Consider the following 14,356-nt stretch of genomic DNA (forward strand, 5'->3'; position numbering starts at 1 on the left):
TCAGTCTCTTGGGGAGCAGAGAGGCTCACGTGGGTGAACCTGGCTGTGATTAGACCCGTACCCTGCTGCAAGGTCTGTCCTCCTCCAACACAAAGCCTTCTTCTGCAGTTTGCCTCTCGCCGGCTCTGAAGCCGCCTGTCCCGCCCGTGCTGGCCTCTGGCACAGGCTTCTGCATTCGGCCTCTTTGCCTCCAGTGCCCGGACCAACCTGGGCAGGATCAGGGCAGAAACTTGTGCAAAACACTTGGGCGAGGAGGAGGTCTACGTAAATCCCTCTTAATTAACCAGGCACCACGGACTTAATTCGGAGCTGTAAAAGAAAGACCAAAGATGAAGACATGTCTTGGTATGAGGCCCTTTTCTACCACTGCAGCCATGTGATTTCGGGCTCCATTTTCTCATCTGTAAGAAGCACTAACAGCTATCTTACTGGCTTGTCCTTAAATTGAGTGACATTTGCAAATAACTTAGCAAAAGGTTTGGTGGCTCAGCGGGAGCTACTTCTTTCCCTTCCCTTTGGATTTTTAGTCTTCTGGGAAACAATTCTTCATGTCATTTTAAACAACTGTTTGTTAGCATAGGATGTTGAGAATTGGGGCTGGTGGGGGTGGCGGTAGTGCTGGCTTACAAGCACAGACTATTTGTAACAAACTAATGAATCATCGAGTGTTTGTTGACTGTCTGTGGGACGGACACTGGGAGTGTCAGAAATAAGGAGGTTGTTTTGTTCTTTTAAAAATGCCTACATATTCTCTTCTGTGCATCTTCTAAAAAACTGATAGTGGCCAGGTACTAGTGATGCATGCCTGTAATCCTGGTGACTTGGGAGGCTGAGATTGGGAGGATCACAGCTCCAGGAAGCAAGGGCAAAAGTGTTGGTGAGACCCCATCTCAACCAATATCTGGGCAAGGTGAAGATCTGTAATCCCAGCTACTATGGGAAGCATAAATAGAAGGATAGCGTGCAGGCCAGCATGGGCAGAAAGTGAGACCCCATCTCTAAAATAGCCATGAAAGGACTGGAGATGTGCACGTGTAGAGCACCTGCCTCGCAAGCACAAAGCCCTGAGTTCAAACCCCAGTGCCACCAAAAAAAAAAAAAAAAAAAAGCCAAGACAAAACAAAACTCTTAGCTTCAGTTCTTTTGTTGCGTTGTAACTTTAAGGCATGCAGACACACAAAGGCATGTATCTCCACGTGGGAGAGAAATGCAGGGAACTATTTTAAAGTTGCAAAGGCACAGTTCACCCCTCTATTTCTGGGGTCCGGGGGAACAGTGACCTCTGTCCACCTTCCCATCCCTCCCTCCGCCCTCCTCAGCTCTTCCGTCATCCTCTGCAGCTCTACTTTGTCATCGAGGCTAGTGACACTCACACTCCACACCCTGGTCATCCTCACTGTTCTTCCCTGACTACAGATGGTAATCGAGTTACTAACACATCCGAGAGAGTGTGCGGATTGCCACCCAGTGCCACCGCTGTCAAAGACGGTGTCACGTCTTACACACACTTCTGACTTTCCTGGGATTTTAACTGGTACAGACATATATATCGTGTGTGACACACAGTGTTATTGCAGTGTCCCCTGCATGGGGCCAGCAGCAGACACGCTTGCTTTTTTGGCTGTTGTGGCTTCTGTAGGTCAAATGCACCTCACTGGCGACCCTGGGTGTTTATGGCATTTGCTCCTTTTAGGCTCCCTCGCATTCAAGATCCATCTTTTTGACCTTTCACCTCTCCCACCGGCGTCCTGTGTGGCTCGGGCGTCATTAGCAAGAGCTGGGAGCTGCTTTGTCAGGCCCTGACTGGAGCAGTAAGTCACTCAGCTTGCGCTGTGCCCTGTCAGGTGAGGGGACCCTGGAATAGTGGTGTGTGTGTGCAAAGGATGCTGTCAGTGAACGTCTGGTTCCCCGAGAACCCAAACTGAATCCTCGGCTGGACTGCCACCTCTGCTACGCCTGTCCCCAGGGGGCTGGGAATGCAGCTCTGGGTTACCTGTCCAGCAAGCAGTCTCTTGGAGTGTCCTGGGTGGAGAGGACTCAGTGAATGGCCCTGGCCTGTCCTCCCCAGGGGCCACCTCGGGCTTCCCCCAAGGCTGCATGGTGACCTCTCAACTTCCGTTCCATTCACTTTTCATAACTGTTTGCACATCTTAGCTCCTGGGGCCCATTCTTCTCGCCAGTGACTCTCACAGGTGACTGGCAAGTTGGTCCTCAGACTGGTGTGTGGTTTGCGTCCTGGCTGGCTATCGTGCAACGTGTGCGTGTCTGCCATCTCTGAAAGTCTGACTCCCAGCCTGCAACCCCGTGAGTGTCTAAGGGAGAAGCATCTACAGCCAGGTTCCCAGGGGAGCCCAGGAGGGAGTTTGGGGTCCCGGGCTTGGGGAAGGCCGGGGCTGCCTCTAGCTGCCCTGGGTCTGTAAGAGTCAGCCTCCATCATGAAGTCAGTGTTTAAGAGAATTGATTCACTGGTTCTGCCTCTACCAAGCTTTATGCTTTGTTTCTTTTAAAAATTTACATTCACTTTCTTTCTTTTTTTTTTTTTTTAATTAGCGGTAGCAGGGTTTGAACTTGGCACTTTGAGCTTGCTAGGCAGGGGCTCTACCACTTGAGCCACACGCAGACACACGCAAGCTGCCCTTTCTACCCTGGTCATTTTAGAGACAGGGTCTTGCTTTGTGTCTTGGCCACAATCCTCATATTTTATGCTTCCTGCAGTGGCTGGGATGGCATGCATGCACCATCACACCCAGCTATTGGTTGAGATGGGGTCTCTTGAACTTTTTGCCTGGACTGGCCTCAAAGCGAGAGCCTCCTGATCTCAGCCTCCCAAATAGCTGGGATTGCAGGTGCATGCCACCAACACCAGGTTTCACATACACTTTTAACATAAAACTCAATCCTGCCTAGGCAGTGAACGCCAGACACGGAGCCGTGGGAACTCTGAGTTGGTCAGAGGCCAGTCCTCTCCTCCCCGTCCTTCCCTTTCAAAGACTGTGCGCCCACCACCAGGCGCAGGCCAGAACCTTCCCCGGGCCAGAGTTCTCCCGGGCTGCTCCTGACAGCTCTTCAACGTGAAGAACGGGAGAAGGCATTATTTGCAGTCACTTCAGTATGCTTTTATTCCAGGTTCTTACACATCCGTCCCTGCTCCACAGATGTGGCTCGGTCCTCATTTAAAGTGCATTGTTTAGTCATTGCCCCTAAACAAACAGCAGTGAAGCGCACTGTGAGGGCTTTAATTCTGATGCTACCTGTACCCTATAGCAAAGCAGCAGGAATTAAATTATTTATAGTTTGATCCTCACAAAACCAGGATGGACTCAGGGTATTTACTTCCCAGAAAAGAAAAAAAAAACTGAAACTGGGAGAAGAGACAGAACTCTTTGTTAGCTGCAGGGAGTGTCACGGTGGTCCCCTCTCTGGTACCCTCGTCCCTAGCGCGGTGCCTGGCACACGATGCGTTTGTGCAGTTGACCGAATGTGAAATAGTGGGTAAGCAGTCTTAAATCGGTGAAAAGATAAAGTAAAACAAAGCCAGCAAGCATTTTGGACAACACCGAGCAGCCGAAAGCCTGCTCGAGCAGCCTGCGCACGAGCGGAGGTGTGAGGCCCTCGGGTGCCGTGCGTCCTGGTCACTGGCTGGGAGTAGATGGGACTGACTGTGCCAGATCCCGGTTGACAGAGGCCAGCAGCGATGACCACAGCCCTGGCTCCTCTCGGGGTTCCACTAGGTCATGAGATTCTCGGTTGACAAGACCCTTCACCACTCCTGTCCCCCTCATCTCCTATTCTGTGACAATGGCTCCATGGAAGTTTCTGTTTTCTCTGCCACAGGAGACACTGGCACACCTGAAGCCATGGCCCCTGTCATTGTGGTTGCCCCGGGCAACAGGAGTGTGGTGGCGGGGTCCAGTGAGGCCACACTGGAATGCATAGCCAGTGCCAGGTACGGGGCACCCTGGGCGTGGGAACAGAGGGCGGGAGGGCGTCCTTTCACCTGGAAACCTGAAACCCAAAATGCTGCAAACCCCGAAACTTTCACACGCGGCCATGACACCCAGGTGGAAATCTGCCCCTGACCACCTGTGATAGGGCACGCGACATGTAAGGAATTCATTCAGGCTAGGTGTGTGAGGTACAGACAGGCATAAACGAGTTTCGTGTTTAGGCTTGGCTCCCTCCCCCAAGGTATGTCACAGACATACAAATATCTCCAAATAAAAAATGATTTAAAACACAAAGCACTTTTGGTCCCTGGCGCTTTGTGTAAGGGACTAATACGTCCTGTCTGAGATGTCACCGTGGTGGAAAGAGGAACGGTGAGCTCTGCCCTCCCAGCGTCAGTGGGCTCACCTGTCCATCGGGGCTCTGCAGGGCACATCGGGGAACACGGGGGACACAGGACGGTGTCTTCTGCAGTGGGAAGGTTTCTCAGGTTAGGTAAGGCTGATGGCGGAGCCTCCTCTGCCTCACTAGGCAGGGAGGATCAAGGAGCGAGGTCCCTGGGGAGCAAAGGGATGTCAATCCCACTGCCCTCCGTAGGGCCGGTGTTCTCTGCCCGTTCAGGGCCACCCCAGGCGTGAGTTGGGGGGGGTCGCACCTCCCACGCAGCTGCTGTGTCCCCAGCAGTGTTTCTTTGCCACATTCTTTCCGGATGGAATGGAACCATTAGCACTTCTGGTCCCTTGTCCTGGCAATTGGCTGTCCTTGCTCGGTAGCCCTGGGGCAGAAGCATGGTGGGCTTGGGTTGATCCCTCCCTGTCCCTCGTTCCAGCCGCCAGGGCTCCTGGTGGATTAGCTTTGTGGCGCTCGTGCTGGGTGCCTGGTGAGTGGTGGTGGTGGCCACCGACGTGATTCACAGCCACGGTCACAGTGTCCTTGCTCTCGCACGCAGGCCCGTGGAGGAGCTGCGCGTGCACTGGAGGAGAAACGGGGTGCGCCTCGCCAGCGGGCTGCACAGCTTCGGCAGGCGCCTGACCATCAGCACCCCCACCTCGGCGGACACCGGGCTGTACGTGTGCGAGGCCACGCTGCGGGGCAGCGCCTTCCAGCCCGCCAGAGCCCAGGCCTTCCTGTCCGTCGTAGGTCAGCCTCCGGCCACCCCGGGCCGGCCAAGCAGCGGCCCGTAGCTCCCTGCCTTTGTTCCCGTTCTGCTTTTATCTTGCGGTGCCAGGGATGGAATTCAGGTGTTGGTACACGCGCCTTACCAGTGAGCTGCACCCCCAGTCCACAACTTTATCTTTAACCCCCCAAATGGAGGGGAGGTTCAGTTTACCTCCCAAATGCCCCCCATCCTTCTTTTTATTTATTTATTTATTTTGGGGGCAGTCCTAGGGTTTGAACTCAGGGCTTCGTGCTTGCCAGACAGGTGCCCTACCACTTGGGCCATACCCCCAGCCCTTTTTGTTCCATGATTTTTTTTTTTTTGAGATGGAGGTCTCACTTTGTGCCCAGGTTGGCTTGGACAGTCATCCTCCTATTTTGTGCTTCCCTGCATACCTAGGATGACAGGTGTGTGCTGCCACACCCAGCCATTGGTTGAGATGGGGTCTCTCGAACTTGCTGCCCCAGCTGGCCTCCACCTCCTGAGTTACTAGGACCACAGGCTTGAGCCACTGCACCCAGCCAACTCTTCCTTTTTTTATTTTGCAGTACTGGGGCTTGAACTCGGGGCTTTGCCTTAAGCCCTCCACCAGCCCTTTTTGTGTGTGTGTGTGTGATGGGTATTTTCGAGATGGGGTCTCATGAACTATTTGCCTGGTCTGGCTTTGAACCGCAATCTTCCTGATCTCTGCCTCCTGAGTAACTGAGATTACAGACATGAGCCACCAGCCCCTGGCCCAACTCTTCCTTTTAAAGATTATAAACCCATGAAATCCAAAGTGTGGCTGTTCCCAGTACCTTCAGGAACCATTCTTCTGAACCCACACTGTCACAAAGCCAAGAGTGGAGGGTGAGGTCCTCACTGTGGAAGTCGCCAGCCTCCTCTGGCCCTCTCCCCTCACTCCTGGGGCCACTGGGTCCATGTGCAGACCTCATTTTATCTCTGTGGGGTTTTGACCCCACAGGAAGCTGGATGTTCTCTTTGGTTCAGTTGAATGACAAGAGCAGGTGTTCCTAAAATTGGACCACGTCTTAACCCAGAGCCCGGGAAGATAAAGTTAAGTGCACCTGAATTGCCTGGCTCTAAGTACTGGCAGCAGCGTGGTTAGGACACTGGCCTTGCACAGCAGCTGAGGGCATTGTAAATTTGTCACCAGCTCCTGATACGATCCCTTTATATCACCGGGAAGTCCCCTCTTTCCTTTTGTGTTCCTGGCATAGTTGCACATTTGTTCTTCAGTGTTCCTTTCCCTTCACTGCTGCTAAGACAGGCCTCTGAGGTTGGCTCCAGCAAAGAGCATCTGCTCTGTCTGCTGTTGGGGACCAAGGGGACCTAAGATGGGGACAGATCGAACACGAGGAAACCTTTGGCGAGCAGGAGCTTTTCTGTAGTACCTCGTGCGGTTTGCCACCGTGTAAAATAAGGAAGAAAGAATAAAAGCTTGTAGAGTCGTGTGCAACCAGCAAGAGGATCCCGGCCACTGTGTGCAAAGCCAGAGCCTTGAGCACTGTCATTCCTGTAGACACCGGCAGTGGCTTTGTGCCCCCAGCGTGACTGACAGGTACACAGCACAAGGCCGCCAAGCCTGTCTGGACGTGGTGTCGGGATGGCGGAGGTGTCACAGCAGCAGCTCAGGCCTGCAAATCACTGCTGATCCCACCCCAGGGACCCCAGCTCTCCTCCCTCCACCGCCTCCCGACTGGTCTCACGCTTGCTGTGACGTGAACACCTCACCCCATCCTCTGCACACTCTCATCCAGGTTGATGTATGGCTATGTGAACGCAGTGCATTATCGATGGAACCAAAATGAGAGTACGTGGTGTGTAAATTTCTAGTCGACAGGACTGTATTGTGTTAACACATTTTAAGGTAATTTAAACAAGAGAGGGAGTTTATCTCCCTGTAAACTAGAATGTTCTTTTCTGTCAGAATTCCATTTTAAAGTATTTAAATCTGTCCTATTTATTTTGTCTTGCATTTACATCAGAACACCAGAGCACATCGGTTTTGTGTCTCTGCATTCTGACAGCTGAAGGTACACAAACACAGTTAACGTCTTCATGCTGATTTGAATCCCCTTTTGTGAAGGCAGGCGTGGTGGTGCATGCCTGTAATCCCAGCTATGCAGGAGGCAAAGGCAGAAGGATTGTGGCCCCATGCAAAAGCAGGAGACCTTATCTGAAAAAGAAACTAAAATCAAAGAGGCTGGGAGTGGTACTGAGGTGGCAGAGAAGTTGTTCACAAGTACAAGGTCCTGAGTTCAAAGTCCCAGTCACACAAAAACAAATGAAAAAGAAATCCCTTTTTGTTGAGAGCCTCCTGTGAGAAGGTGGGATTATGTGGTCCATCCCTCTGGAAAAGCCCTGGAGAGAGAGAGAGAGAGAGAGAGAGAGAAAGAGAAAGAGAGAGAGAGGGAGAGGAGAGAATCTCTGCTGACACACAGAGCAGAGGACTTGACTGAGTTTGTCGCCCTCGCCCACACCCGGCCGCGCCGTGGCCGGGCTCACGGGGCCGTCACAGCTGAAGATGGGAAGCTGTGGATCTGAACATGCAGATGAAAGAAAGCAGAAGCACACTGTTTCCCAATTACTTCTCTTTCTCAGTGATGAGACGACACAGGCTGGCTGCGTTGTTTACTCCACCTGTCACCTCCCTGCCGAGCTGCTCAATTTCTGAGATTCAAACCGGAGCCCAGAGCTCTGATCCAGGCAGCTGGAGTCACGGTCCCCGTCCCCCACCTCACCACCCATAGCTCAGCCATGCTGCTGTTTCCTGGACAGGCTCCTCTCCCCTGACCTGCCCTGCAGCCACAGCGGGGACCGTGCACAACCTGCCACCCTGCCTGTGGCCACTCTGCTCCTGACCCACTGAGACAGCCCAGCCAGCTCCTGCCCTCCCTGCCTCAGGGCAGGACTCACAGCCGTCACCGCTGGCGGTGTCCTGCAGCATCTGGATCACCTCTGCCGGGCGCCGCGGGTCCTCCTCACGTCCACCCCATGTGCACATCCTGTGCTCTGGCAGTAGCGTCGGGTGCCAAGCCGGGAGAAGCAAGCACCTGACGCCCACAGCGGGGCTGCCTCGGTGTCACTTGCCTCAGCTCCCGTCAGGTCGCCCTTCACCCCCCAAATGCACGGCTCCCTTCCCACTCACCATCTCCCTGCCCTTCCTTCTGCCTCTCCTATTTCCAGGTGGAGAAATTGTCCACTTTTGGGGGCCCCTGTGACTAACCTGGGTCCAGCCAGCTCATCTGGGACAGTCTCCCAGTGCCCCTGTTTAAGGGTCACAACTTGAACGCCATCTGCAAAGCCCTCTTGTAAAATACAGAGCATCCTCACAGGCCCCAAGGACTCACCTGTGGACATCGTTGGGGACCACCCTGCTCACCTCAGTGGACAAGGCACCCAAGTGTGGACAGCGACCACTGCCAAGGACACAGCTCTGTACTTGCTGGTGCTCTGGAGGGAAGGAAAGACAGAAGCCACCCCCAGCACCAGGGAAGAAAAGCATGACAAATCCTTGGTGTGCCGCCTCCTCCAGCAAGGCTGCCTCCGTCGGCCACAACCCGCACTGTCACCCTGACGTGCTGGAGAGTGGGAGGGACCCCAGCTCAGGTTCTGAGACCGTGGGGCTAACGACTTGTGCCCATCCTGCAGGGCGGGTGGCCCGTGCTGATTTAACACAAGGCATGGGAACCTTCTCCTGACCTCTTCATCCTGTTCCAAAGGCGAGAGGATTCCGTCTCAGTCTCCATCTTCACTGGCCACGGCTGACATGAATGTTCAACACCCCGGTGCGGGGCTCTGTTGGCAGCACACATTCTAGAAAAGTGTTTGTGGTGCCGCTGAGCCACTGAGCCACGTCCCCCCCCCACCCCCGTGCCCTTTGACGAGTGAGTGGCTGAAGAGCCCTGGGCCGACCAGGACTCGTGCCCACAGCCTGCTCCAAGCCTCCATGGCCGAACGCTGGGTGTTTCACCCACTCTCTCCTCCTGGGACGGGAGGGGAACCTTCAGGCGTCTGCCAGGTTGGGTCAGTGTGAAGGGCCAGTGGCAACTGTCCTGGCCTACGTGCTGTGGGGCCAGTACCAGCATGAAGAGCACAAGCTACAGCTCCAGGCCCACTCTGCAGGCTTGGCCTCCCCAGGACCAAGGGGCAAGTGGGGCGTGACAGCCCGCTCCGCCACGCTCCGCCAGCCTTCCTGGGACCAGCATGGCAGGCCACCGTCCCCTTGTGAGGATGGGCCCGTTCTGTGTCTCATGCGGTGTGGACATGTGTGGTTATGGTGCACGGAACTAAATCATGAGCAAAGCTGGCTGAGATGGATCAGAAAGGCCGATCGCATCCGTGGCTGGGTCCTGACATTGCACTGGAGTTCTGCCAGACGTTACCACAGGGGGAAACTGAGGGAAGGAGGCATGGGGGCTCCCTCTGTATTGTTCCCTACAATGGTACTGGACTCCACTGTTGTCCAAGACTTAAACCTTAGCCTAAGGAAATCAGTGATTAATCCTAAAGAGATACTTAATTCCCCCTCCCCACGTCTCATCTGTCATCAGGTCATGACGGGAGACACAGGCCACTGCTTAGTGAGCTCACAGCCTGGCCCCTAGTGGGGTGGCTAACTCAGGGACATGGTGTCTTCTCAAGTGGTCCAGGAAATTCCAGAATCGACACCTAACTTTCCCGTCGTTCAGAGCCCTTCAGCCTCTTCTCCTCGGTCATTTCCTTGACATGCTACGTTTTCGTTTCCCTGCATCCTCTTTCAGAGGTCCATATTATTTTAAAGATATGATCGGCACAAGAGGCACACCATGCCATCCTGTCCACGTGTGACACAATCCTGATGGAAATAAACCACCCTGGAAGTCAGTCCCTGGAAATTAATTACTGGCACAAAGTGGCTGCAAGAGCCTGTGTGACCACGATCATGAAAAAGCCTACCACCTTACTCTCCAACGCCACCCCGCCTCTGCAGAATTCTTGCTGAATAAACAGAAGATACTGCAATTTACTCTCCGAGGAAACTCATTGCTTAAATTAACCGCTATTTTTTGTTGCACAGGGGAGAAGGGTGACTAGAGGCTGGGCGTTTCCTTTGCTGCTAAAAATAGATGACAGTGTTCCCCCCTTTTTTCTCTTAGCTATTACTTTTTTTCATTCCATTGAAGTGTTCAATCTATGTTTTGGAGCACTGCGAAGATTATAAAAAGTATGGTAACAGGCTGGGTTGCTTCCTGCTGCCTTTGACACGCTGGTGTTTGGTTTAAATACCGAAGCGACCCAGCCTATGAAATACTGCGCCCTAAATATAAACCTCTGTGAATCTCTTGGGATGGTCCTCCTAAATGTGGGTTAAGATATTGCACGGCTCAAGCCCATAAACTGTGAAGTAGCCGTGGCCCCGAGCAGTGATCTGTTTTCTGAAGTCTGAGACTATATGATGTCCGCACCTGCCCCTTGCTGAGGCCTCAGTGGGTGTGAGGGTCAGTTTTTAGAACTGAAATTATCTTAGGCTGCGTGGTCTTTGACATATCCTTCTTTTACTTACAGGCTATTTTTTTTCTTGTTTTAAAGAGCCACCATATTTTACAGCCGAGCCCGAGAGTCGGATCTTAGGTGAAGTAGAAGAAACTGTGGACATCCCCTGTCGGGCCATGGGTGAGTGTGGGAGGTCTGGGGGAGTGACAGTGACGGCGTCCCGTCCAGGGAGACAGTGGTTACAAAGGTTGACAACAGTCTGTGAAGTGCAGGAAGACTCGGGAACCAGGCCTGTGACCTTAGGGAAGTGCTTGACCTTGCTGCACTCTTGCCTCCCTGTCTGTAAAACTGGGGTGCTAATATTTACCCTAGGGAAAAAAGAAGGAAGAGGGGAAGTAACCATCTCCCGCATCCAAACACAGGGGACACAGTGTGCGCTGTAGACTCCCCTCAAATGCTGGGGTTCCCCAGAGCCCAGCCCCAGGACCTACACACACGTGGGGCGCTGGGGACTGAGGTCGGGTCCATCTTGGAGGAAGGGGCGCCGTTGGGAAGGTTTTGAATAGAAACTTGTCCTACTCTTTTAGCTTTGGGCCCACTTTCTTCTGTTGTTTAGGTCATCCACCTTTCTCCCTGTGCCTCAGTTGTATCCATTTCCTGGCAGGCAGCACAGGGAGTTGCAAGGCTCCCCACGGAGACGGGCTCTTCATAGCAACTCATGACCAAAACCTGTGTCCCTGGAAAGGCCATCCTCCTGATTGTTTGGACCTGGTTTCTTAAGAGTGGGTTCTCCCTCTGCCTGTCAGAGCTGGAGGGTATGGTCTGCTGCCCAGTTTGTAAACCTTCAGAGCAGCTCGCAAGGCAGATACTGCTGTCACTGTACACAAACAAGGCCTTGCCTAGAGAGCAAGGTTAGGTGACATGTTCCAGCCACAAAGAAGAACGAGACACCGCTTATAACATGCCAGTTCCTGCCATGTAGAAATAGCTCTTTAAATACTGGGGTCCCTGGTCATGGAGACAAACCCCACCATCAGCTGCCAGGGCCCTGGCTTCCCCTGAAGAACGAGGCCCTGGGGCTCAGGGCAGGTCCCACTCCCCTGTGGGGGCACTGCGTGTGTCCCTTCAGTTCTGGATGTCCCTGGTATGTGGCTCAGGACAGCGTTGCTGTGAAGGACCAGAAAGGGCCAGGAGTCCCTTCCCAGGCTTTAGGCTGAGTGCCACAACTGCTCCTGCCATAGGACCTGGTCCTTTGTAGCTCTGGTCCTGACTCCCGGGCTCTCGTCACGGTGGCTGTCTACAGAGCTGCCCTGTTTCTGGTGTCTGCTCTGACTGTCTCAGAAGGGGCAGAAAAGCATTGTGAATTTCCAGTGGACTTACTTTCCTTACTGTGGTGTTGTCTCTCTCCCACAAAAACACCAACGCTTTTTTTATTGTTTTTGGCGGCACTGGGGTTTGAACTTGGGGCCTCACACTTTCTAGGCAGGTGCTCTACCACTTGATCCACACCATCAGCTCTTTTTCCTTTAACTATTTTTCAGATTGGGTCTCCTGTTAATACCCAAGCCAGCCTGGAACATAATTCTCCCATTTATGCTTCCTGTGCCACTGGGGTGACAGGTGCACACCATCACGTCTGGCTTCTTATTGCTTACATGGGCTCCCACTAACTTTTTGCCCAGGCTGGCCTTAAGCCCTGATTCTCCACATCTCTGCCTCCTGAGTAGCTGGGATTATAGGCATGACCACACACCTGTGGCCCTGAACACACCTTCTAAGGACAGCTCTGGGAACGTGAAGTTTAAATATTTAGACTGTTGATTTATATCTCCGAATGGAGAGTGGACACTGCTGCGGGGGCTTGGTTTCTGTTTGTGACATTAAATTGTCCCCCAAAGGAAATACTCCTAGTTCCCCATGTACTCACCATCATTCTTCACTCAGTGACAGTCTTCACCTGTCCCTTTGACAAGAGAAAACTTTCTTGCGTGACCTCGACAGGGTAAACTGCTGGTCAAGCCTCGGAGTGTAATGTCTCTTGGTCGAGGGCTTTCTTTCCACATGGCACCGCCGTCATGTAATTTACTGTTTCTTTTCATTTCGACAGCAACACCCTAGCAGCACGTGCAGCGAGGACTGTCTGTGAAAACCACAATACGGAATTGCCATTGTGAGATTGTACTGGGTTGGGGAAGCTTTTACCTTGAAATGGATGTTTTAGCATTTCCTGATTTAGTGAGAGGTGACAGAAAACACAGTGAAGGCAAAGAACAGAATCTGAGGACATGTTCTCTTGAAATAGCATGACATTAAGGTTATTTATGAGAGTGACATCTTACATTGCCCATGTAGCATCTTGGATGAAGGGATTTGAGTGGGTCTTCCTCTGACTCACAGCAACGTGTGCTTTTTACTTCAATCCATTTGATACGTCGGGTGTGGTGGTGCACACCTGTAATCCCAGCACTTGGGTGGCAGAGACAGGAAGATGGTGAGTTCAAGGCCAACCTGGAGATCCTGTTTCAAAACAAACAAAACCATTTTATGTAGTAATTATGTAATATATACCTAGATTTAGGGAAAACAAGGAAACCATCTGAGATTCATTTGTCTTTTTCTTTTTTTTTGGTGGCACTGGGGTTTGAACTCAGGGCCTCACACTTGCTAGGCAGATGTTCTACCACTTGAGCCACTCTGCCAGCCCCTCTGAGCTCCAGAACCAAGTCTAGGTGTTTTCTCACTGTCCCACGCCCTGCAGTATTTCTGGACTTCATTAGCTTGCGTGGCTTGGTCTGATTCTGAGTGGAGTCCCTCTCACCTACCCAGGCCACCATTCCTGAGTGGCCATGACCTCTGGCCTTGTCAGCCAAGCCACATGGAGAAGCTATCAGAACAAGGGGCCTAGCGTTCTCCCCTCAGGCAGCACCACAACTTCACTCAGCAGTGCCTGGCTCACGTGTACCGACCACAGCTGTGTAGAGAACAAGCCACCAAGGTCCTCCCTCTCTCAGGCTGAGGACAGTCCCTCCCATTCACAACCCAGGTTCTGCCACTCATCAGCCTGTCTTACACCTGCTTTAGGCGCCCCTCCCTCACCCAGCACCCCCTCTTTCAGGTAGGGCTAGTGAAAGCGTGGGGAGCCCCAGCCTCTTTGACTCCGGCCCCGCTCCTGTGTGTAGTGCCCCGTGATGGGAGGGCCACTAGAGGTGGTGCTGTGTGATGGGTCCGTCTGACCCTCCTGTCCTCTTCATTCAACTCTTCGCTGTGGTCTTGGCCGGTTTGGCTCTTGGGTCCAAGAATGAAGCCATCCTGTGGCCCGTCTGTGCCTCCTGACTGTGCTGGTGTGGGTCTTACAGACAAGATAACTCCTCCCACGTCCACAGTGTGACGTCCCTTAAGTCTCCACGCCCTGTGGCTGGGATGTCACCTGTCCTGGTTACCTAACCTGATAAACCCCACTCCAGGCAGTGGACTCCTGCAAACGTCGGTGACGGCAACTCCTTGGACAGAGGGTGCGTAAAGGTGGCCTCACTTTTAGTGTGGTTGGTTGTACCGAAGCAGTGACAATCCACTAGCACTTCTGATATCCAGGCAAGAGTTTACTTGGATTTGAACTCAGGGCCTCACACTTGCTAGGCAGCCACTCTTAGATGGGAGTGTGTGATCATCTTAGCTTTCAAAGCCTCTCTTACGGTCCCTTCACTCACACGTGAGGGAGCAGAGACACACGTAGGTAAAGGTACCGTGCCCAGGGCGAGGCACAGCGAGGGGTGG

General features: G+C 53.0%; 1 protein-coding gene across 2 annotated transcripts in view; it reads left to right on the top strand.

Moving 5' to 3' along the window:
* Sdk1 (sidekick cell adhesion molecule 1) overlaps nucleotides 1–14,356 on the top strand; it is a 744,195-nt gene that overhangs the window by 533,953 nt on the left and 195,886 nt on the right. For both annotated transcript variants that reach the window (XM_074075462.1, XM_074075461.1), the window contains 3 exons: nucleotides 3,835–3,946; nucleotides 4,895–5,085; nucleotides 10,679–10,762. In XM_074075462.1, the coding sequence (XP_073931563.1) occupies nucleotides 3,835–3,946; nucleotides 4,895–5,085; nucleotides 10,679–10,762 (387 nt within the window). The remainder of the gene's footprint in view (nucleotides 1–3,834; nucleotides 3,947–4,894; nucleotides 5,086–10,678; nucleotides 10,763–14,356) is intronic.

This window comes from Castor canadensis, chromosome 6, assembly GCF_047511655.1.
Source record: "Castor canadensis chromosome 6, mCasCan1.hap1v2, whole genome shotgun sequence".
In the NCBI taxonomy this organism is placed as follows: domain Eukaryota; kingdom Metazoa; phylum Chordata; class Mammalia; order Rodentia; family Castoridae; genus Castor; species Castor canadensis.